The 20898-nt window shown below is 35.1% G+C and overlaps 4 protein-coding genes and 1 long non-coding RNA gene across 6 annotated transcripts; 3 read left to right on the top strand and 2 right to left on the bottom strand.

Annotated features, from left to right (window-relative positions):
• On the top strand, nucleotides 7–894 carry LOC104729709. 2 transcript variants are annotated; one of them, XR_758332.2, is made up of 2 exons: nucleotides 7–478; nucleotides 580–894. It is a non-coding gene; the product is annotated as an uncharacterized LOC104729709 (long non-coding RNA). The 2 variants fall into 2 exon arrangements; XR_758331.2 differs by having other exon boundaries at nucleotides 573–894.
• On the bottom strand, nucleotides 869–3040 carry LOC104729710 (WD-40 repeat-containing protein MSI3). The gene is made up of 6 exons (XM_010448702.2): nucleotides 2598–3040; nucleotides 2107–2430; nucleotides 1865–2008; nucleotides 1532–1656; nucleotides 1329–1424; nucleotides 869–1241 (listed from the first exon to the last, which is right to left on the bottom strand). The coding sequence occupies exons 1-6, from the start codon at nucleotides 2916–2918 to the stop codon at nucleotides 1004–1006; spliced, it is 1248 nt and encodes a 415-aa protein (XP_010447004.1). The 5' UTR covers nucleotides 2919–3040; the 3' UTR covers nucleotides 869–1003.
• LOC104729708 (heavy metal-associated isoprenylated plant protein 25) lies at nucleotides 3946–4895 on the bottom strand. Its single transcript, XM_010448701.2, has 2 exons — nucleotides 4600–4895; nucleotides 3946–4492 (listed from the first exon to the last, which is right to left on the bottom strand). Exons 1-2 carry the CDS (start codon nucleotides 4672–4674, stop codon nucleotides 4106–4108), a joined length of 462 nt encoding a protein of 153 aa, XP_010447003.1. The 5' UTR covers nucleotides 4675–4895; the 3' UTR covers nucleotides 3946–4105.
• Nucleotides 13843–17417, top strand: LOC104729706 (glutathione S-transferase T3-like). Its single transcript, XM_019233378.1, has 4 exons — nucleotides 13843–14194; nucleotides 14318–14368; nucleotides 14474–16902; nucleotides 17024–17417. Exon 3 carries the CDS (start codon nucleotides 15892–15894, stop codon nucleotides 16900–16902), a length of 1011 nt encoding a protein of 336 aa, XP_019088923.1. The 5' UTR covers nucleotides 13843–14194; nucleotides 14318–14368; nucleotides 14474–15891; the 3' UTR covers nucleotides 17024–17417.
• Nucleotides 17496–19020, top strand: LOC104733139. The gene has a single exon (XM_019233377.1). The coding sequence runs from the start codon at nucleotides 17620–17622 to the stop codon at nucleotides 18907–18909; it is 1290 nt and encodes a 429-aa protein (XP_019088922.1). The 5' UTR covers nucleotides 17496–17619; the 3' UTR covers nucleotides 18910–19020.

The following is a 20898-nucleotide window of genomic DNA, read 5'->3' as shown; positions in this document are numbered from 1 at the left end:
CATCGCGCATCAAGAGCTGTTTGAAGTACCATCAAGCTTGTACCATCTATTTCCACCAGCATAGATATTGTATTCCAAATAAGTTATAGAGTTTAGCTGCAGCATCAGCTCCGCTCAGGTTCCTTTGTGTTCTCACAGGTTCCTTTGTGTTCTCATTTTTGTTTTTTTGTTCTCTGACTCTGTTTACCTACCATTGTATTTCCTTGTTGAGCTTGCCGAACTAGAAGGATGATATTGTTAATACAAACTCAAATATTTTGTGTGCTCCTGCCATTTGTTTCCATACTTGAGTTGCTTCTTCTTAAGCTTGTGTCGAAGAAGTTGATTGAATATTGGCTCTGTGCATGGCAAGTAGCAGTTGTTTGGCTACAGAAGTTGTTGATGAGATGCATGAAGTTTTATTAAACTGCTGAATTACAGCTTTAAGGAGTTGGTGGGGAGTGAGTGTCTTTATGGCCCGAGTGAGATCTCTGGACAGGTGAGTTATAAAAGATTCACTTCCTGAGATCTCCTACCTTATATGCTTTAAAGAGAACAACTATACTTGAGGATTCTTGAATCTTATTGAATAGTACCCAGGTTTGGTAGTAAAGGCAGGATTTCGATTTCCCGTTAAGCATCATGTTGTTTGGTGAAGAACAAGGTATGCCCATGAAGCAGAATGTTTTTGTACTTCGAGCTTGAGGTGGCTGTCTCAGTGTCTCTGTTCTAGCCTAACTGTAACATTGCAATGTTTTTACAATTGTGATCCCAAGTTGCTTAGCAAACCCTTTTGTTGACTTCTATGGGATTTATAGTTTTAACTTTTATTTGATCTAATCCCAGAATCAGGCTGTAGTTTATTGTAAATCTCAAGAATCATAGCATATGTCCTGGAAAAACAATTATTTCGTACTTAGGGTAGTGCATACACCAAACTTGTTTAATATATATATTGGCTCAACCACGTTAACAACAACAGTTACCATCATCAACCAAAAGACTTAATAATCATTTCTGGTTTTCATTGTGCATTTTGGTTGCCTTCTTCATCATCATCCTCATCATCTTCGCGGTAGATGCTTTCCGCCATTTGCCAGACTTGAAGACTGTTGTCTTCAGCTACACTTGAGATGACCAAAGGCTCGTCTTTGTTCCAGGCAAAGTCTGATATCTTGGCCTTGTGGCCTCCATGAGAGAAGAGCAGCTCAGGTGGACCATCTTCTGCATCCAACTCTATTTCAAGCTGCTCATCCCCGACCCTGAACAATCCACCCAGCTTTTTTAACTAATCCAACTTCAATCTTGAATCAAAAAAATAAGAGAAATATTGAATATTGATTATGTACCTGTTGATATCCCAGACCATGAGTCTTCGGTCCTCACCAGAAGATGCAAGCACTGTTTCATGATTGGGATCCCACTCCACTTGGAAAACTTCTCCCCTGTAACAAAGCCCTCCCAATCCTCAGTTCTTAACATTTGATTCAATAAATTTAGAAGAAGCATATAGACGCTGTTAAGAAAGTGAGAAACTGTGAGAGAGGCATACTCGTGTCTGCTCAGAACATGTAATGGTGCAGTAAGCTTGCGAAGGTCAAACAAGGCGACAGTCGAATCTGAGGAGGCTGTGGCTAATACCCATTCATTAAAGGGATTGAAAGCAAGATAGTTTATCTGCAAACACACAAAATAGTGAAGAATGGTCACGGAGAATGTCAATTGAAGAGTCTGTTCAGGGTCTACACAGCCAAGCTGGCATGTCTGAGAAATTCTCCACTCATAACTTCAAAATATCTACACAAACCTCGGTTACATAATAATTATCCTCTGATTCGCAGATTAGATATAAGAGCGAGGTAGAAAGTTATAAGATGGTTTATACCTCTCTCTCGTGAACTTTGACTTGGTGTTGCATTTGGTTTGTCCGTAAGTCCCATATCACCAGTTGACAATCACCACCCGCAGAACCGAATATGTTCTCATTCTTCATGTGCCATGCTACATCTTCGATGATGCTTTGATGTCCCTAAAACAATGCCACAGGGACAAAATCAGATGCAACAATCCCATATCCTCTGTGATCATCCAGGAAAAAAACAAAAAACAAAGTTACTCTCAACTTACCTCATACACATGCATAGGGTTCAAAACCTTATCATCGGCAGTAGCTGAAACATCCCAGAGGCAGATTTTCCGATCTTGTGAGCCACTCAAAAGATAACCTTCCTTGAAGGAGCTCCAAGCCAATCCATAACCTTCATCTTCATGTCCCATTAGCCTGAGATCAGGATCACACTCACTAGTCTGAGGCTTTGCACAGAGTCTGGCGTAATCAAAGAGTAACACCTCAGACCCACTCGTTTTAGCACCCACAAGAGTTGGCTTTTGTGGCATACACCGAGCTCTGTTCACTTCTCCATCAACACGTATCTTCTGCTTTATCTCCACCTGAAAAAGATAGCTTCTCAATAACATCAGTCTCTAATAGTAATGATCTGTTCTGAGCTATTGATTCCATCCTCACTCTAATCTAGTAATTTCGTCGAACACTTGGTGTGCACTAAATACAACACATAAAAAAAAAAGTGAAGAATCCTCCAGGAGGAGTCAAATACCTTAGGGACGATAGGATCTTGATCTCGTCCGCCTAATCCTGGTTCAGCGTCAGGTGTCGGGATAACGACGTCAGCGACCATTAGAAAATCCTGGGCACCACCAGAGGTATGGGTGCCGAGTATAAGCTTATGGACGGCAAAGGAAGGATCTTTCGCATACGGAATCGGATTAGAAGGAACCCAATGAAGAGTTAGAGATGGCCATTCGAGCGGATGAGAGATCATAAGGTCGTAGAGAAATGGTGTGTTCCTTTTCCAAATAGAGAAGTCTTCTTCTACCTGATCCATTCCCGGTTCTTCTTTACCCTCTTCTGCCGCCATAATCTCTCTCTCGATTCGTTGTTCTTCTTCTCTCCTCTTGAGGTTTTTTTTTTCTGGTACACTTTTTCCCGCCTAAAAAGAGGTAGAGAGATGGAGGGAGAGAGATGGAGGCGGGTTATGAAATAGCTCAAAATGCTGTTTCAGTTTTAAAGAAGTAAACGTTGTGCCGTTTAGTTATATACAAAACAGCAGACATTGTGTTTCAGTAATGTAGGGACGAGCTCTCTTATGAAAGTACCAGTTATTATAGCTGAAAGGCTGAAAATTGAAATAGTATTGGGCTTTTATAGGCTGATAGGCCCACTAAGGCTCCACTCCATTTCCTAGTTTCCTAATACTTATTTACATATAAAAAAACTTAAATGTTGGGTTTTTAAACTAATGATTATCGTGAAAACCACTGTGATCTAGCTAGTAATTTTAATCAAGAGTTTAGTGGTTTGACATTAAAAGTACGAATTGTTGCATATCAATGAAGACAAAAGTCTCCAACGTAATGCGAGCAATCAAATCCACATTTTAAAGACAAAAAAAAAGCTTTAAGAGAAAAATCCAACTTGCAACCCACACTTATAAAGTTTAGCACCGAACACGCTATTGTTGTCTTGTCTAATCTAAACCAACGCTTTGTGACAATTAGTGACAACTACTAAACTAATAATTTTCCACTTCATCATGCATGTCTAATGATTAAATTAGCACCGCAAAGCTATCAAATTTTGCATTATCGTTTCGTTATTAGTCAATTTCACCCAACTAATAGGCCCAAAGGGTAACAAACTATGAACTTAATTTCTTCATTCTTATAGTACGACAAGATTACTTTTTCTTCCCTTCCAGAGTTATTTGGGCAGTTTACCATTGTATCATGCATCATAGTTTTAATTTCATATATTCTATTGTTATAAAGTCAAGTCAATGTAGCTTTTCCATTAATTTTGTTGTACATATTATCTCACAAATTAAATTGTAAGTTTTTTCCGTTAACTCACAAATTATTTTATAATCAGTTTGTTTACTTAACATATATCAAAATCAAACATAATCAATTCATGTGAACATACAGTTTAATTACATTTTTTTTCTCGTTCTTATCTTTTAACACATCCGATGAAACCAACATACACAAACATCAACATCGGAATAAAACAAATCCAAGTGAACAACAACAAAAAAGGGAAATAAAATCACATAATAACACAAGCGGAGGCGTTCTCGTCGCTAAACGCCGTAGTATAACGAACCTCAGTAGAGCTAGCACGTGCTAGCCGTGATACGTGTGGATCATACTCGGTGTTCCTAACGTAACCTCTCGGGGCTCTGTTATCGTACACACCAGACGCATAAGGATGAGCCACAACGTCGTAAGGAACGAAAGGATATAGCTCGGCTCTTTTGCCGGTCCGGTGAATGATCCGAGCCACCACTTTGTTTGGCTCAACGTACCCTGTTACTGTCACTTTCTGAGCATTTGCCTCGATGGTTACATCTCTCACTCCTTTCATTCCTTCTAAGGCTCTCCTCACTTTCCTCTCGCATCCTTCACAATCTATCAAAACCCTCACATCCACCGTCTAGTAATATTTTCCAACCATAACATGTTTTATTATTTATATTAAAAAAAAGATTTGATTATAGATAAACGTAACTATATATGAATGGATATTGAGCTTAAAATTACCTGTAGACTTTTGTGTCTCCTGGAGCTTCCATGAGAGCAATCGAAATATTCAGAGACGTGATCAAGAACACCCATTTTTCTTCTTTTCTTGGTTTGGCGGAAAAAATAAGAGTTAGATATATCCTTTGAAGTTTTTGAGATATATGATATGGTTTTGTTTTGTTATTGTCAGCATAAAAATTGAGTTTAAAATGTTGAAAATTCGACCTACCAAACTCTATAAGTAGTTTTCGACCATATATTTTAGTTTTATATGCTGATATTTTGTATCAAACTTCAGTGAGTCGTGTGTGAGTTTGACTCTCGAACAGCAGGAAAAGCCAATATATATTATACATTATGTGTGTGTTCCATATAACGACTTTATTCTATATAGGTCGCTTTTGTTATACATGCATCTTTAGACTCTAGTGTGGCAATTATTAAACTTGACAGATAGACGAAATGGACATTTGTAATACAATTCATGTTTGCTATTGAACGAAATAATAGTTTTGAATTTATATATCTGTTTTCGCAATTATATCAAATCTGACTAAACAATTAGATAAGTGATGAAAAATTTTCGGATTGGAAGTTGGAATCTCTGCTCATGTTACGTAATGGTGGACCACTCTTGACATGTTTATGCACAAACAAGAGTGTATAAATGTTTCATCATCATCTTTTTGTTATGGTTTCAAAATTTAAGAAAACATCGAACTTTTTCCTTCTAACAACAGATCATAAAACCACATCTCATTTTCAATCTTCTTTTAAAATAATTTCTATAGTTTCACAATTTTAGTATTATAAATGAAGATAACCACTTGGTTCATAGTAAGTTAAAAAAAAAAAAAAAAAAGCAAGCTTGGTGGGGAGCTCAATAAGAGTTTCAGATGTAATATTATATTCACAATATCTAAGTTGGTTAGTTGTTACTTTTGTTACTTAATAAGTTAATAGTTACTACAATGTGAACGAGATATCTGATGATGTAACGAGTTTGTCATCACAAAGATTCATATAAATGGGAAATCGGGAACATGTGTCTGTGTATGTATCTACAACTCCTAATTGGTTTCACGTTATCCGCATTGAAAGTAATCTAGACGCAAGTTGATAGAAGATTCTGGTACATGATATAAATCGTCTTACTCTTACATAATATTAGAAATAAACCCCATATTTCCTCGTCTTGACATCAAATGCTTTTTACAAATTAGGCCTGAAAGAATTTTATAGTACTAATAAAAAAACACAAAACCCAAATTGGTAAAGAATTTACTATGCATGGATAGGTACAGCTATAATACGGATCTACTTCAAATTTGTGGGGACGATGTCCCAGATAAGACTATGTGCAACGGCGTACACTTTGATCGTCCCTCGGTTTTTTCTGATTTTAAATAAATCAAAAAAAGCTTAATATCAAAGCAACGATTCTTATTTTGGGACGTTTTTCGTCCGTCCATTTGGACACGTGGTTTATTGTGATTAGTAGTAGAATTTTGCTAGAGTTAAAACAAAACAATTTCGCGAGAGAAGGTTGTCGACTTCTTTCTTCTGTCTAGACGGCGACGATTTCCCGAAACCGATCCTCTCCATGTAAGCCCTTGCTCCTCTTCTCTCTCTCAAATCCAATCCCCTCTCTGTTTCCCTCTATCTTCTCCCTCTCAATCTTCCTTCATCTCTTGCCCTTTCGTTTGGTTCACTAGCTTTCTCTATATCATCTGATACCCTTTCGTTAGCAAAAGCGGTGGTGGTGCTTCTACTTATTATTCCGACGATTTCGATAGAGATTGGATCCATAAAGTTGTTCAGAATGATCTGTGGGATGATCCCGGAATCGAAAAGCTTCTTGATTTGACATCAGCTCCGATTTGGGTTCTGGTTGAATTGAAAGAAGACCCGAAATTAGCTTTCAAATTCTTCAAATGGTCGATGAACCGTGATGGGTTTAAGCACACCTTAGAATCGTACTGTATAGTAGCTCACATTCTGTTTTGTGCTAGAATGTATTACGATGCTAATAGTATCCTTAGAGAGATGGTTTTGTCTAAGAAGGCTGATGAATCTTCGGACTGCTATGTTTTTGATTTTCTGTGATCTACGAGGAATGTGTGTGTTCCTGGTTTTGGAGTGTTTGATGCTTTGTTTAGTGTTTTGATTGATTTAGGAATGCTTGAGGAAGCTTTCCTGTGTTTCTCAAAGATGAAGAGATTTAAGGTTTTCCCAAAAACCAGGTCTTGCAATGGTTTATTGCATACATTTGATCCCGTCAGCACCAGAAAACGTGGATGGAAAACGACTGATTACACCTCAGGTTAGAATTTTTCCAAAGCACACAACAAACATCATCTGTTTCTCTACCTAGCACCGTAGTTTAACGTTCCTTTTCACCAAAACATAGATACAAGGCAACCGAGGATTGACCCGGCAACGCAACAAGGATTTATTAATAGAAGGTATACCACACTTTTTCTGATTCTTTACATCTCGTGGTACAGGCTTAAGGGACAAACATCAACTGCACACACAAAAACTCTGTTAGTTGCGCATTTTCTCCTAGTTGGAAAATCAAAGAAAAGAAAAGAAAAACAAGATTTGGTTTCTTTACTGAATCATGCAGAAGAGGAAGCCAGAATCGTTGAGGAGTAGAAGGGCTCTTCATTAGCTGCAGTCATTCAAATGGCATTAATTTCCAATAACTCAGAGGAGAAAAAAATGAGTTAAGAGAGAGATGTTGTACTACACACCGATACAAGTCTCTCCACGGCTTCATGAGCTGCATCTATACTTTTTCCATCATGGACTAGCTTCAGTGATCTCTTGAAATCTCTATACCTGCAATATATGGAGATTAATAATGTTGGGGCAGAGTTTTACCAAAAAAACAAGTCATTTGCAAAGAGAGTGAGAGATGATTAATACTTGTAAAGAAAGTCGAGACCACCAGAGATCTTTGATTCCGAGCCCAGCAACTCGATCAGGCCTTCCCATTGCTGCATGTATGAAATGTAACAATATCATCTAGTGCACAGGTAGAAACAGATAGTGGTGTTTGTATGTCAATGTTAATGTTATAACAATGTTAATGTTATAACAATGTTAATGTTAAATTTATGTTAATTTGTATGTTAATGTTAATTTTTGTAACTTTTAAAATATTATTATTTTATTTAGGGGACCAAATACAAATAAACACCAATGCTTATACTTAAAATAAGAACCTTTCAAAATAATACTATTAAATTTGGGGGACCAAAATTGGTCCCTAACCAATGCCCATGCTCTAACAAAGCTAGTAAAAGAACTGAAACTCATTACTCATGGTATATGTTATACGAATTATACATCTAAAAGATTGCACAAAATCAATACTACTACTATGAATTGCATTTTTTTTTTTAGTTTTTTTTTTTTTATCATATTTCCTACAGATAAATTATTGTGAGAGTCGCACCCAAACCAACAAAATTTGAATGTGGCTAAAAACCATTGGGCAGTATTTGTTTCATATAAATCTGCATTCCAATATTGTTAGGTTTACAAAGAGTTTTATACACTTAAGAAGCCTAACAATTAGTTGGGAACAACTGAGGAGGAATATAAAAGAAACAAACACCCAACTCTATTCAGCCGAGCCATAATAATAATAATGGGCCCTTATTAGTGAAATCTCTGATGGGAAGGCCCATTATATATAAGATTATAAGATTATAGTTTGTGTTGAATATTCATTCGGTCCATTATGGTTCATCTTTTTCCGATGCAGCTTTTACTCTAAAACACTAAACTTAATCATACTAATATATGATGGATCTTTTATTTAGCAAATGGTGATTAGTTGGATGAATTAAATTAGGATAACTGTGTATTTTATCGAAAACACTTGTATGAGTTTTTATATTTCAACTGGGTACATTTTATTTAAAACAATTTTAATATTGTAAAGAAGAAAATGGAATCCAAACGATTTACAATTTCAACTTAAATTGTTACTAACTTTTAACTGTGCAGAATATAGTGGAATCCACTCCAAAAATTCAAAAAGAAGGAGAATCTATTTTTTTTTCTTCTTTTTTTTTACGGTGGTCCAAAAAACGATGTGAAAAAAAGCAATTCTTTTCCCTTGAAGAAAATTTCAACTTGTATGGTTAACCTTTAGAATTCTTCCTTTATAAACCACTACCTCATTACTAGTCCACACCTAGTCACACAGCCGTGTTAGTGCACGATGGATGAAAATGATACATTGTTTAGTTTTCTCTAATACCTTTTCATATGGTTTGTTTTTTATATAATTAAATAAATAAAATTTTAAGAATTAATGGAGTGGGACAAAGAAATGAGGGAGTAGAGGAACTATGAAGATAAGTCAAAATAAATAAGGAACCAAAAAATAGAAAAAAGAGAAGAGATTACGTAATTTATGTAGAAGTATGGAATATTGTGTTTGTGTGTGACAGGTCGTGGCCTCGATACTTTAAGCCCCCTCTTGGAAACAAGAACTAGTCCAGAGAAAAAGATATACTTATATACGTTACCAACAACTTCTTCTGCTTTTCTAAATATTTTCAATCCCATTAAATTATTACTACGTCTACACCGAAAGGAAAAACTAAACCGGGAAAGTGGGAATCATTCAATGCGTCTGTCCGATCATCCGGTTATTGCACGAATAAAGCTCACCATCCATCCATCCATCATCTCGAAGACAACTACTAAAATCATTATACCTAAAGAAAACTCTTTTCATGTACAAAGTCTACTAGGTCAGCTTTTATTATACGTTACCAAAATGGTCCATTGATTTAAATCAGTCAATTTGACGAAGAAAACAAATCAATCAATTTATTTATATATGAAGTGCTTGATTTGTCTAAGTTTGTTATTCGTGCCATGTATGTCGTATCAAAGCGGTCTTTCACGTTATACTCGGCCGACTTTTGTAAACAATTAATTATAATCAGTTTTAAGACTAAACGGATTAATAAAAGAAAAAAAAGCTAAAAGTCATATTTGGTCTTCAAAGTTCAAAGAAATGTAAAATCCGAATACATCGAATTTTGTATCATATGGAGAAAGGTATATATGCAATTAATATACTATGAAGAAAATTAAAAGGCTTGAGCATGATGATGAATCCTGTTTCGTAGTCAAAGTTGCACGAGAAATTTGTTGGAAATTAACTTTAAAATATTTTCTGTTTTTTGTTTTTTTTCTTTGGGTCCAAGGTGAAAATCTTTATCTGTTAAATGAATCTCATTGTCCTTTTTCTCTATTTTTATTTTTATGAAGAATAATAGTAATGTTTCCTGTAAAAAGAGGAAATAACAATGCTTTGCCTTCTGTCCATTTTTGTTGATTTTTCTCGAGAACAGAAGAGAAAGTGAAAAAGAAAACAAAGAGAAAAATAAAGGGAAGAGAAAGAACAGTTCACATGAGTTTCGTGTGTCGGTGTCCATCGTAGACTGTGACACGAAGCTGACACCTTTGCATGGCCACGGGAAACCACCCCCACTCTCTTAACCCTAATCTCTTTTCTCCTTTTTTGTTTCGTATCACTTTTTTAATCCCATTAATTTCTCATAGTAATAGTTAAATTGTTTTATAAAACAAATCCAGCGTTTTAAAATCAACAAAATGTGTTTCAATTTAGTGGTTTTCACTAACTCCGAAATCTATAATTTACTGGTTTTGTATCGTGAACTTTCTTTGTATGTATATCCATGTCGTAGATGTGTGGTTTGTGAAAGAGTTAATTATATATTTGGGCATTTATCGACGTGGACAATATAGACAGATTCGTATATCATTTAATCAGTTGGAACGATGGAGTATGGACCATGTGTTTACAACATATGCGACAATGCAGGATCTGTAATGCAGTCAATGATACCTTACATATGTAGGCATCGGTGAAATATATACTATTTTTTGGTTGTCCATATATCATACAACCTGGGAACTCGAACCCAAGTATTGTATATTATGTAATACATATATACTATATGTACGTAAATATACGTAATCTCTAACGTACGTCTAAATGTAATGTACATACTATATATTGGTACCCAATTCATAGGCCATAACGTAATATATATATGTATGGCTTTGAATGCGGTTGGTGATATCCGAACGTACCGAAGTCCGATAGCAAACGCCCATTGGCGACAGCGAGGGCCAAGGCTTATATTATCGCCTGCATGTGGACGTTATAGCTGATAATGATGCACAATCCTTTTTTGAACAAATTTTTTTAAAAATAGTATTTATCAACAAAAATTGGTGTAAATATTGCGTAGTATTGGTGGTGACTGAATTTTGTATTCTGTGTAACGGATTTAAAATTTGAATATCATTGCAATAGGTAGGACTATAGACAAAAATTATTCAATTGTATTTTATGTTGTCCCGTAGACTTTCTCAAGGAAAATATAGTAAAGGAATTAAAATGCTATATATATTTATTTGGTGTTTTAAAGTCTTTTCTGTATATTGACTGGTTAGCTAGTATATGATTTTTAGTGTATATGTAACTTTTACCATACATGTAAAAATATGAATATAAAAAAAATCTAAAATAGAACCAATATGTCTGAATTAAAAAAAAAAAAAAAAAAAAGATAAGTCGATAATCAAGGGAAAAAAAATAGAGCAATGGAGGAAAGTGATATAGCAGTTGTACGGGGTACGTAAGAGTAAGACAAGCTACGCAAAGAGGCAAATGCAAAAACCTTTGTTTCCTTTGCGTTTTCGAAAACGTACAATACCAACAGTCCCGTAATAGTTACAGTCTCTCTCTTTAATTATTAAGTGCTTGATATTTTTTTGTGTGTATTCATAATTTAGCGTGAAACCTAAGTTTTAAATTTGAAGTATAGTATGATTATTTCAATATGAGATACGTTAGAAATACGGAAACACGTTCTCGGTTTAATGTTTGAGAATTAAGTCTTAAATGGTCTGGAATTGGACCATTCGACAAAAACTTGGAACTGGTTTGGAAACGAGAGTGGTGGGTGTGTCACGATGCGTATGTGACGATTTGATCGAACGCAATGTAAGGCTTTAATACACGCATGCTTTTACTTTCTTTGTTTTTTCCGTGGCATGCTTTTACATTATGCTACAGCAATACGCATTTTTAAAACAAATATTTCATTTTTGAACACGACGGATTGAGTAAAATTTACGAGCTTCGTTTAGATATTTAAATATCATTTAGGATGAAATACACAAAAAGTTGTCGGTGTCGTTTTGTGCAAGGATTTTCAAAAGTAAATTAGGTTAATGTCTGTTTTCACCACAAAACACGATACGTTCGAGAAACTTTTCGATAAAATAATAGAGAAGCCCCTAATTTATAGTGATTTATGACCGCTTTGTTGTCATCCGTTAATTTTCCTAACGTCCATCGATATCAAAATTATATCTCACTAAAAACTAATTAAAGCTACATAAGAAAATTATAAACTATAGTATATCATAAATTCATAATGATGTATCCGTGTGATTATATATCATTCAAACATGGTAGCACGGATTAAATTTTTTTTATTTATATTATAATTTTAAAATAAAATATAATTTATATGATTATTTTTAAAAAAAATTAGATAAAATATTATGCAATAAAATCATATGTTAAATATGATGACTTGAAAAAAATATATATTTTGTAAGTTTTATATTGTTAATTTTGTAGTTTTATGTATAAGATATGGTTATTTTTGTTATTTGTTTTTATGTTAACTTTTGAACATATTTGGTGAAAATGTTTTAATATGACCCGTGCTTAGGTAAGATTTTATTTTTAACTGCACAATAAGATCCCGAAAATCACGATTAAGTATGATAAATTGCCAATATTTTATTCTTTTTTATCTCTAACCGTATATATTTTGTAATAATACATAGAATACTAAAGATTTTATTTTTGAAATTATATAAATCATTGGAATATTTTCTTTTAAAAGATTATTTGAGATATTCTTAAGTGTATATTGATCAACTAATCTATAATCATTTTTATAATCAATCTATATTTAATCTATAACCTATTTAAATTGTAACTAATTTATAAAAATTATATGATATACAACAAAAGGTTATGTACTTCCGTTTTATTATATAGGAGATATATTATAGTAATACCTAATGGTGGCTAGGAATTCAACAACTCCTCTGTTTGTTTTAAACAAATGTATGCAGATGTGTAAACGAAAATAATTAAACGACTTATTATACAGGTCTAATGATATAAATGAGACTATGCAGCTCAGCCATACATTTGCAACAGCAATGGGATGAAATTGCGATTGGAGCTAATAACTACTTCTCCTAAACATGTGTTACATGCTCTCACTGGGCAAGTATTGTAACATGTTTTTTCACTGTAAAGTTTGTAACGACTATTTTGTTTATTACTATAATCTGATTTGGGTCAAAGGCCTAAATCTGACTCGAAAATTATGTAAACATACTGCTAGGCTTTTGGGAGCCTTTAGGTTTCAATAGTCTCGCGGCCAAATCTTGTGGTTGTTTAAGTGATTGTACCACATGTTTATATAATTTTCGTGTGATGGTTTTCTATTTTCCTGATTACTTCTTTAAGATCCAAAACCAAAAGGTGAATTTTCTACCGGTCCGTACGTGTGTGAGAAGCAAATTAAATACACACCGATCTATCGGTGCTATAAGATTAAGCGGCGTCCATATAACGTTCAAAGGGTCTTGCATCACGTGTGTACTAAGTTATCACCCAATGTAACGTTATAAGAAAGTGGGATTAGCGTCGTACAATTCGTGACTATAATGGTAAGTAAGTATTGGGTTATGGATATGTGGAAGATGCAATGCATCGGAAACGTGTCGGTAGATACGAGAGGTGGAAATTTTTGGGGGGGGGGGTTTTCTTGTGAGTACTTTGTCCTTTTCTTATTTCTTGATAATCTATATAATTTTTTCTTTTTGCGGGGGAAACAAAGCAACACATCCACCTCCCAAGAAACAGGCGACACACACTCGGATGATAGCAATAATAGCCAACAAGTGTCTCTAAGAGCATGATTAGTGGGGAGTACTCACAAAGTTACTCCACTATTTGGGCCCCAAAATAATATTAAACAACCCAAAAATGGGTCCATTATCGAAGAATCGATACCCTGGGAAGGAGTTTGAGCAACACTTGAAGAACGCTACGTGGCGACTTGTGAATGGGTGTTTGTTAAATATAAAAGCGTTTTTTTTTTATTTTTTACTCATTTTCTTTTCTTTTCTTCCCCAAAGTCTCTCTCTCTTCTCTCTCGAGAACTCCGGCGAAAGAAATGGCGATTCATATGTAATCGGGAAAAGAAGAAAGAGAGAAGAATCGAGTTATCAATTGGATTAAGCAGTCTGCCCAAGTGATCTTCTTCATTCTTAAGGGTTTCGTTCCTATCCTTCTAGGGTTTGTTCTCTCTCTCTCTCAATCCAATTGCATCGCTCTGTTATTCTTTTTCTTAACGCGTCGCGTCTCTGATTTTTTTGTTTTGTTTCTTCGTCGTCTCTTGTTGCAGGTTTTTTAAAGCAAGTTTAATCTGATTGTCGCTCACACGGCCTCTAGGTGAGTTCCTCTTCTAGGATTTGGCTTTGATCTTTCGGTGATTGATTTATCGTGTTGCTTCCTCTGTTTTTTTTTTTACTAACTTGTTTCTTCTTCTTCTTCTTCTCCTTCTGTCTCTCGCAGGTGCTTTTTGGAAGCATGGCTTTCGTCTCTGAAATCTCAACTTCTTCTAGGGTTTGATCTCTAAATTGATTTCTATTACATAGGGTTTTTTTTTCATTCACTCGAATTCCTTATATTTACTCATATTTCTATTATTATATTTTTTTGTAAATCCAGATTGATTGATTGCGGAGGATAACTGTAGTATTGATCGATCGGCGATTGAGGAGGATACTAAGATCTCTCCCTGATGGTTTGATTGAGGAGGAGGGCACTAAGATCTTCTTGGGTTTTTATTCATTCTTGTCACTCTCTGTTTGATTTTAACGACTTCTTTTCTTTTTTGGGGGGGTCTCACTCTCTCTCTCTTTGTTGCAGGTCTTCTTTTGGAATTACTCCCGAACAGCAAGCTTTGTCAAAGGATGGATCACAACTAGCAGCAATATGAAGGGACAAGTAAGTTTGCAGCCATGAGCTTAGACTTGCTTATTATATATATGTCTTGTTATTTTGTTTCTTATCTCTTGTCTCTAGCTAACTTTTGGTATGCATGTTTTCTTTTCTTTTTTGTTGCATCAGCCTCAAGGATTTGTCTCTTGACTAGCAGATAAAGGCATCAATGGAGATGATGACTTGCCAAAGCGCAAGACCTTTTGTGGTTTCTGGGACTAAGATCTCTCGGTGATGGTTGAGAAAGAGTGGAGTCTTCTCTTTGTTTGTTTTCCTAATCTCTCCCATATTTACTCTCTTTTTTGATATAGTGAAATAACTGTTGATATGGCTTTTTTATTTTCCTCTTAGGAGTTGAAAAACCGACGACCATCATTGTGGCTTATGTAAGTTAACTGATTAACTATGTTCATCTCTCTTTCTTCTTTTACATGAATTTTGAGATTTACCAAGTTATACTACTAACCCTGCTTCTGATGATGTTTTCTCTTTCTAGTTTCAGCTGATTTGTGCACAGGCTCTTGGATTGCCATTAGAGCAGCCAAAGAGTGTAAACATGGAGAGGTTGCAAAAGGTGAAACTTCGTGGGGCTCTTTAAGCTCCTCTCGAAACCACCAGAGGTTTGCTTTTTATTATGAGATTATTCTGTTGTTCTTGTTAAGAGTACAATGTTTTTGTTTCTGTTTATGTGATTTATATTGACTATTTTTACATGTTTGTGCGAGGTCAAATGGAGATCATTTGGAATGATTATTCATGAAGCGGACTGCAGCGTTTTGGATTCTCTTATTTGAAAAGGTATGGTACGACAGCTTTCATATGTTGTTGATAGTTATTGTTTGCGATTGTGTGTTGGGATGAATTAGTGTTAGATTAGGTAATAGTCAAGTCAGGACATTGATGATTGCTTTTTTGTTTGTTGGAGTTCTTAAATACGAATAGTACTTGATTAGAGAGATACTTGTCGAGTAGGTTGTTTTAATGTAATAAATTTGTGGTTGTTGTAGTTAATTTACAACCATAAATTTGAAAACCCAAAACCACTTGAGCTCAATATAAACCCTCCATGTTAGCACTAACATAAACCATTAACTTTTTCTATACAAACCCTTTTCTTTTAACATCAGCTTTCACTAAAACAACCAATGGATCCTAGAAGCCTTATTCGTAATCCACATACATATTTTGTTGATCTTATGAATTCTCAAAAAGACTCTAACTCCCAAGATAATCCAATTCTTCCAAATACATTCTCTTCTCAGCCTGTCCACTTTACCCAAACCCTCTCTTCTCAGCCTGTCAACTTTACCCAAACCCTCTCTTCTCAGCCTGTCAACTGTGGGCCTAGATTCTCTTCTCAGCCGTTTCAGTTTAGGCCGGCATCTGAAGATGATGATTGTATCGAGGTTGAGGTTGATGAGGATGAAGAAGACGAAGGAAGGGGAATAAGAAAGCGGTGGACTGCAGAGGAGGATGTTAACCTCATAAGCGCTTGGTTAAACACAAGCAAGGATCCAGTTGTAAGTAATGAGCAGCGGCTACAAAGTTTCTGGAAGAGGGTTGCTGCCTACTACAAAGCTAACTATGGGTCATCTGTTTCAAATGCAAGAGGGCCTACACAATGTAAGGCTAGGTGGAGCAAGATAAACCATGGAGTCAATAAGTTTGTGGGCTGTTACGCACAAGCGAGTTCAAGAAGAAAGAGTGGAGAATCAGAAGATGATGTATTGAGCATGGCGTATGAGCTTTACAAGAACGACAAGGGCAAGCCATTTCTGCTAGGACATTGCTGGAGGGAACTGAAGCATGATCAGAAATGGATCACGGAGGAGTGTAGCCATAAGCGGACTAAACTCGCTTCAGATGGAGCAGGAGCATCCTCACCCGGAGAGTGCAATGATGGAGCTGAGATGAGGCCTCCGGGGGTTAAAGCTTCTAAGAAAAAAGGGAAGAAACCGGCTGTGACTATTGATGTAGAGGATGGTTCTGTTGGTAAGCTAGACAAGATCATTGCAATGAAAGAACAAGAACAAGCGGCTAAAGAGAGACACGGCAAAATGAGACTGCTAGACAGCCTCCTTAACAAGACTGAACTAACAAGTGCCGAACAACTTCTTAGGGACAAACTCGTTGACCAAATGTTGACAAACACTTAGGTTTGGGTTTAACTCTTTTGTGTGTAACTATCCTCTTTTGTGTTTAACTCTTGTTTTCATTAAACTTATGCTATATGTTGTTTGTTTAACACTTGTTTTGTTTTTTGTTCTTTTGTTTCAGGTTTTGCGACAACAAATTAAGGTGATACGAGAAGGGAAACATGTGTTGTCAAAGACATAGATGTGTTGTGTTTACACCCGTGGAGGGGTGTTGTTTTTAGTTGTTGTCTTGTTGTCTTGTTGTCACGGGTCTGTGAGTTGTTGTCTTGTTGTCTTGTTGTCACGGGTCTGTGAGTTGTTAACTCTTTTGTAACCCGTGGAGGGGTGTTTTGTAACACGGGTTGTGAGTTGTTGTCTTCTGTTTTGTTTTGGTTGTCTTGTGTCTTGCAAGGACAGTCACAGATTTGTTTGTGTTGTTTTGTCTTTTGTAAGGGTTGTATTGCCCACTTGGTACTTTGTGTTTGCTGTTAAGACTATATATTCACTTCTCCTACTCTTTCATCGTTTTACATCAATGCTTTCTGATTATTCTCTTCCGATTATTCTCTTCTCTTTCATCCTATCTTCACTTCTACTACTCAACCAAATAAAATTTCCTTTGCTCAACCTTTTCACTTCTACTACTCAACCAAATATACCTTGTAACCTAAACCCTTTTCCTATACAAAATAAATCACACTTCCCATAAGCCTTCTACTATATCCAAATTGCAAAAAAATGTCTAATTGGAGTTCCGATCAAGAAGTTGATGATATTGTAGAAGAGGAAGTTGATAGTATAGTGGAGATGATCCAATACAACTACACTCACCCATATGTACCACCAGCTCCAATAATCCGAAGAGTGCACATTGAGAGAGACCGTGAAGAAGGCCACACTCGGTTGTGGAATGATTATTTTAGTGATAATCCAACTTACACTAACGCTATGTTCCGTCGTCGCTTTAGAATGAACAAACCATTGTTCCTTCGTATTGTTACCGCTATTGAGAATGGAGTCCCATACTTCAGACAAAGGCGAGATGCTACTGGAAGGCTTGGTCTTTCTGCACTTCAGAAATGTACGGCAGCTATTCGTTTGATGGCTTACGGATATACGGCAGATGCGGTGGATGAATATTTACGACTCGCTGAAACAACCTCCCACAAATGCCTTCTACATTTTGTTGAGGGAGTTATAAATTTGTTTGGCGACGAGTATCTGAGAAGACCTACACCGGAAGACCTCCAACGATTACTGAATATTGGAGAACATCGCGGTTTCCCCGGAATGATAGGGAGCATAGATTGTATGCATTGGGAGTGGAAGAATTGTCCCACTGCATGGAAAGGACAATATACACGTGGATCTGGTAAACCGTCAATCGTACTAGAGGCTGTGGCATCACAAGATTTATGGATTTGGCACGCATTTTTTGGACCACCTGGTTCGTTAAATGATATCAACGTCTTGGACCGCTCCCCTGTGTTTGATGATATCCTAGAGGGCCGAGCTCCGAGAGTTAGATACGTTGTCAATGGACGGCAATACAAAATGGCGTACTACCTAACGGATGGTATCTATCCCAAATGGGCAACTTTCATCCAATCCATTACACTTCCACGTGGTCGAAAAGCAAAACTCTTTGATCAATGGCAAGAAGGATGTCGTAAAGATGTAGAGCGTGCATTTGGAGTCTTGCAAGCTCGATTTGCAATCGTGAAGAATCCCGCACTTTTTTGGGATAAAGGGAAAATAGGGAAAATAATGAGAGCATCTATCATCCTGCATAACATGATAGTGGAAGACGAACGACATGACTACAATTTCTACGATCCAGCGGAATTCCATCACGGAGAAGGAAGCGGAAGTTCTCATGTCGATTTATCATATTCTACAGATATCCCAACAAATCTACATAATATGATGGGCATTCGAAATGATGTTCATGATACACAAATGCATGATCTTTTGCAAAAAGACTTGATTGAGCATATCTGGCAAAAATTTGGTGCAACCGCACAATAAATCTTACTCCAAACTATGTTTAATATGTATAATATTTTGAATTTTATAAAATATGTTTACTATTCCGTATTTTGTAAAATATGTTTAAGTTTGTAAAATATTGTTTTCTATTTTATGTAATATAAAAAATTTAAATAATTGTTTTATCATTTTAGATAATTAAAGTTTGATAATTAATAAATCAAAATTAAAAAATTATTATTTAAATGTTTGAGTAACCTCTTTGTAGTTCTCTAGTAATAGGATAATTTTACTTAGGTTCTCTTAGAGTTACTTAACTTAATTTATGATTATTTATATAATTAATTAATGTAAGAGTAACCATGGTGGGTTACTCCACTAATGATGGTCTAAGTCATCCAATATCTCTAAATCATGTACTATAATATAAAAATACTTATTAGAGAGAGACACACAATAGTTGAAATATCACATGGTTTGCACCATTCCTCTAGCATGTATTATGTCATACTTCATAAATATGGACCCTTCTCTCCATGTTTTATTTTCTTACCATCCAAAAGCCAATCCATAAAATAAATAAATTGAAATAGAGAAAATAATTCTAATACAACCATATACTACTAATAAACAGTTGCATTTTCCTTACGTGGTATGCTTCTATTTTGCGATGATTCCATGTTGTAGCAAAAGATAATAGGCATGCCGCATGCATATTGATCTCGGTTAGGGTACTTAATTAGGGTATATATAATGTTGAGCGAATCAAATGGCACCTCGCCTTAGAACTTTTGGTTCCATTTTATGTTTTCAAATACATGTGACGTTAAAAGTACTGTATATATAAGTAGACCTGATTAAGCATATGCACAGTCATAAGTGTGTGGGTATTGAAACGGTTAACCCACAAGAATGACTAATGCTATTGCGGGTTTATCGCCTTAGACTAAACCCGTCGCATGGCCACACTTTCTTAACAATGAAATATGAACAAAAGGACACTTATAATATGGATCTTAATCTGAATCTCAGTCAAACAAATAAAACTAATCAAATTTGTGTATATAACTTTGGTCTCCACGTATATTAATAATTTCTCATTGATTTGCGACGGATACATATAAGGTAGATTTCAGAATAGAGAGTTTTCTTTATCTTCACATAAATTAAAGAAAAAATCATATATTATCAATTTTGTGATTTTGTGAAGAACCTCTTAAGCCATATTTGACCAGAAAATTTTTACTAGTCAAAGGAAGCATTTTGGATACTATGATTACAATGAATATGAATGAATTTTTAAATCTACCGCGTTTTAATTAATTTCTGATAACCAAACATTTTATAAAAGTCAATGTCTCTGAAATTTTCTATTTTGATTTATACACATCCTCGAAAATTGCAAAGAGATAAAAATGAAAGTTATGCTATGATATCTTAATATATTAGTAATAATATATGCTATGATATCTAAATATATTAAATATACAGCAAATAGTAATATCATAAAAATCTGAAAGAAATATGTCTATCTTTGTGTGTATATATATATTAATTAAGAGTCAGAATAATTAGCTGTAAAATATAAAATATGTAATATATAAATATTGTCTTTTTCCAATTTTGTTTTTTTTCTTGTGCACATCTAAATTTAAGCCTATGGTTGTGGATAACAACAAGAAAAAAGAAAGAAACAAAGCAAAAAAAACTTAAAACATCAATGATTTTGTAACAATTGGTGTAATATGGTTGTTGTTTTCCTTATAATGGCGTAACCATTTCTAGAACAAAATAATGGGTAAATCAGCCATCGTTTGACTAAAGAAAATTTACAAAAAAAAAGCAAAAACTTCATAATTAGAAAAAGACTAAAAAAGTGGTAAAAAATAGAACAAAAAAAAAAATCAAATAATTCAGGCGTTCCAGATGACCCAACTGACCAATTCAGAGGTTATCAATAAATTTTAAATCAGAGCCAAAATTAAGAAGTAAATACAAAGAAAAAAAAGGAAAAAAAAAAAAAAAAAA

The sequence above is a fragment of the Camelina sativa genome, chromosome 12 (genome assembly GCF_000633955.1).
Source record: "Camelina sativa cultivar DH55 chromosome 12, Cs, whole genome shotgun sequence".
In the NCBI taxonomy this organism is placed as follows: Eukaryota; Viridiplantae; Streptophyta; class Magnoliopsida; order Brassicales; family Brassicaceae; genus Camelina; species Camelina sativa.
This window is presented reverse-complemented; position numbering and strand designations above follow the sequence as displayed.

What these genes read in the sequence shown, in the direction of transcription:
- LOC104729710 (XM_010448702.2), bottom strand. Translation starts at nt 2,918, where the DNA reads ATGGCGGCAGAAGAGGGTAAAGAAGAACCGGGAATGGATCAGGTAGAA. An exon ending in ACCCTATGCATGTGTATGAG is followed by an intron (nt 2,009 to 2,106) that starts GTAAGTTGAGAG and finishes GCATTGTTTTAG; the next exon opens with GGACATCAAAGCATCATCGA. An exon ending in CATGTTCTGAGCAGACACGA is followed by an intron (nt 1,425 to 1,531) that starts GTATGCCTCTCT and finishes GCTTTGTTACAG; the next exon opens with GGGAGAAGTTTTCCAAGTGG.
- LOC104729708 (XM_010448701.2), bottom strand. Translation starts at nt 4,674, where the DNA reads ATGGGTGTTCTTGATCACGTCTCTGAATATTTCGATTGCTCTCATGGA. An exon ending in GGAGACACAAAAGTCTACAG is followed by an intron (nt 4,493 to 4,599) that starts GTAATTTTAAGC and finishes AAATATTACTAG; the next exon opens with ACGGTGGATGTGAGGGTTTT.
- LOC104729706 (XM_019233378.1), top strand. Translation starts at nt 15,892, where the DNA reads ATGGATCCTAGAAGCCTTATTCGTAATCCACATACATATTTTGTTGAT.
- LOC104733139 (XM_019233377.1), top strand. Translation starts at nt 17,620, where the DNA reads ATGTCTAATTGGAGTTCCGATCAAGAAGTTGATGATATTGTAGAAGAG.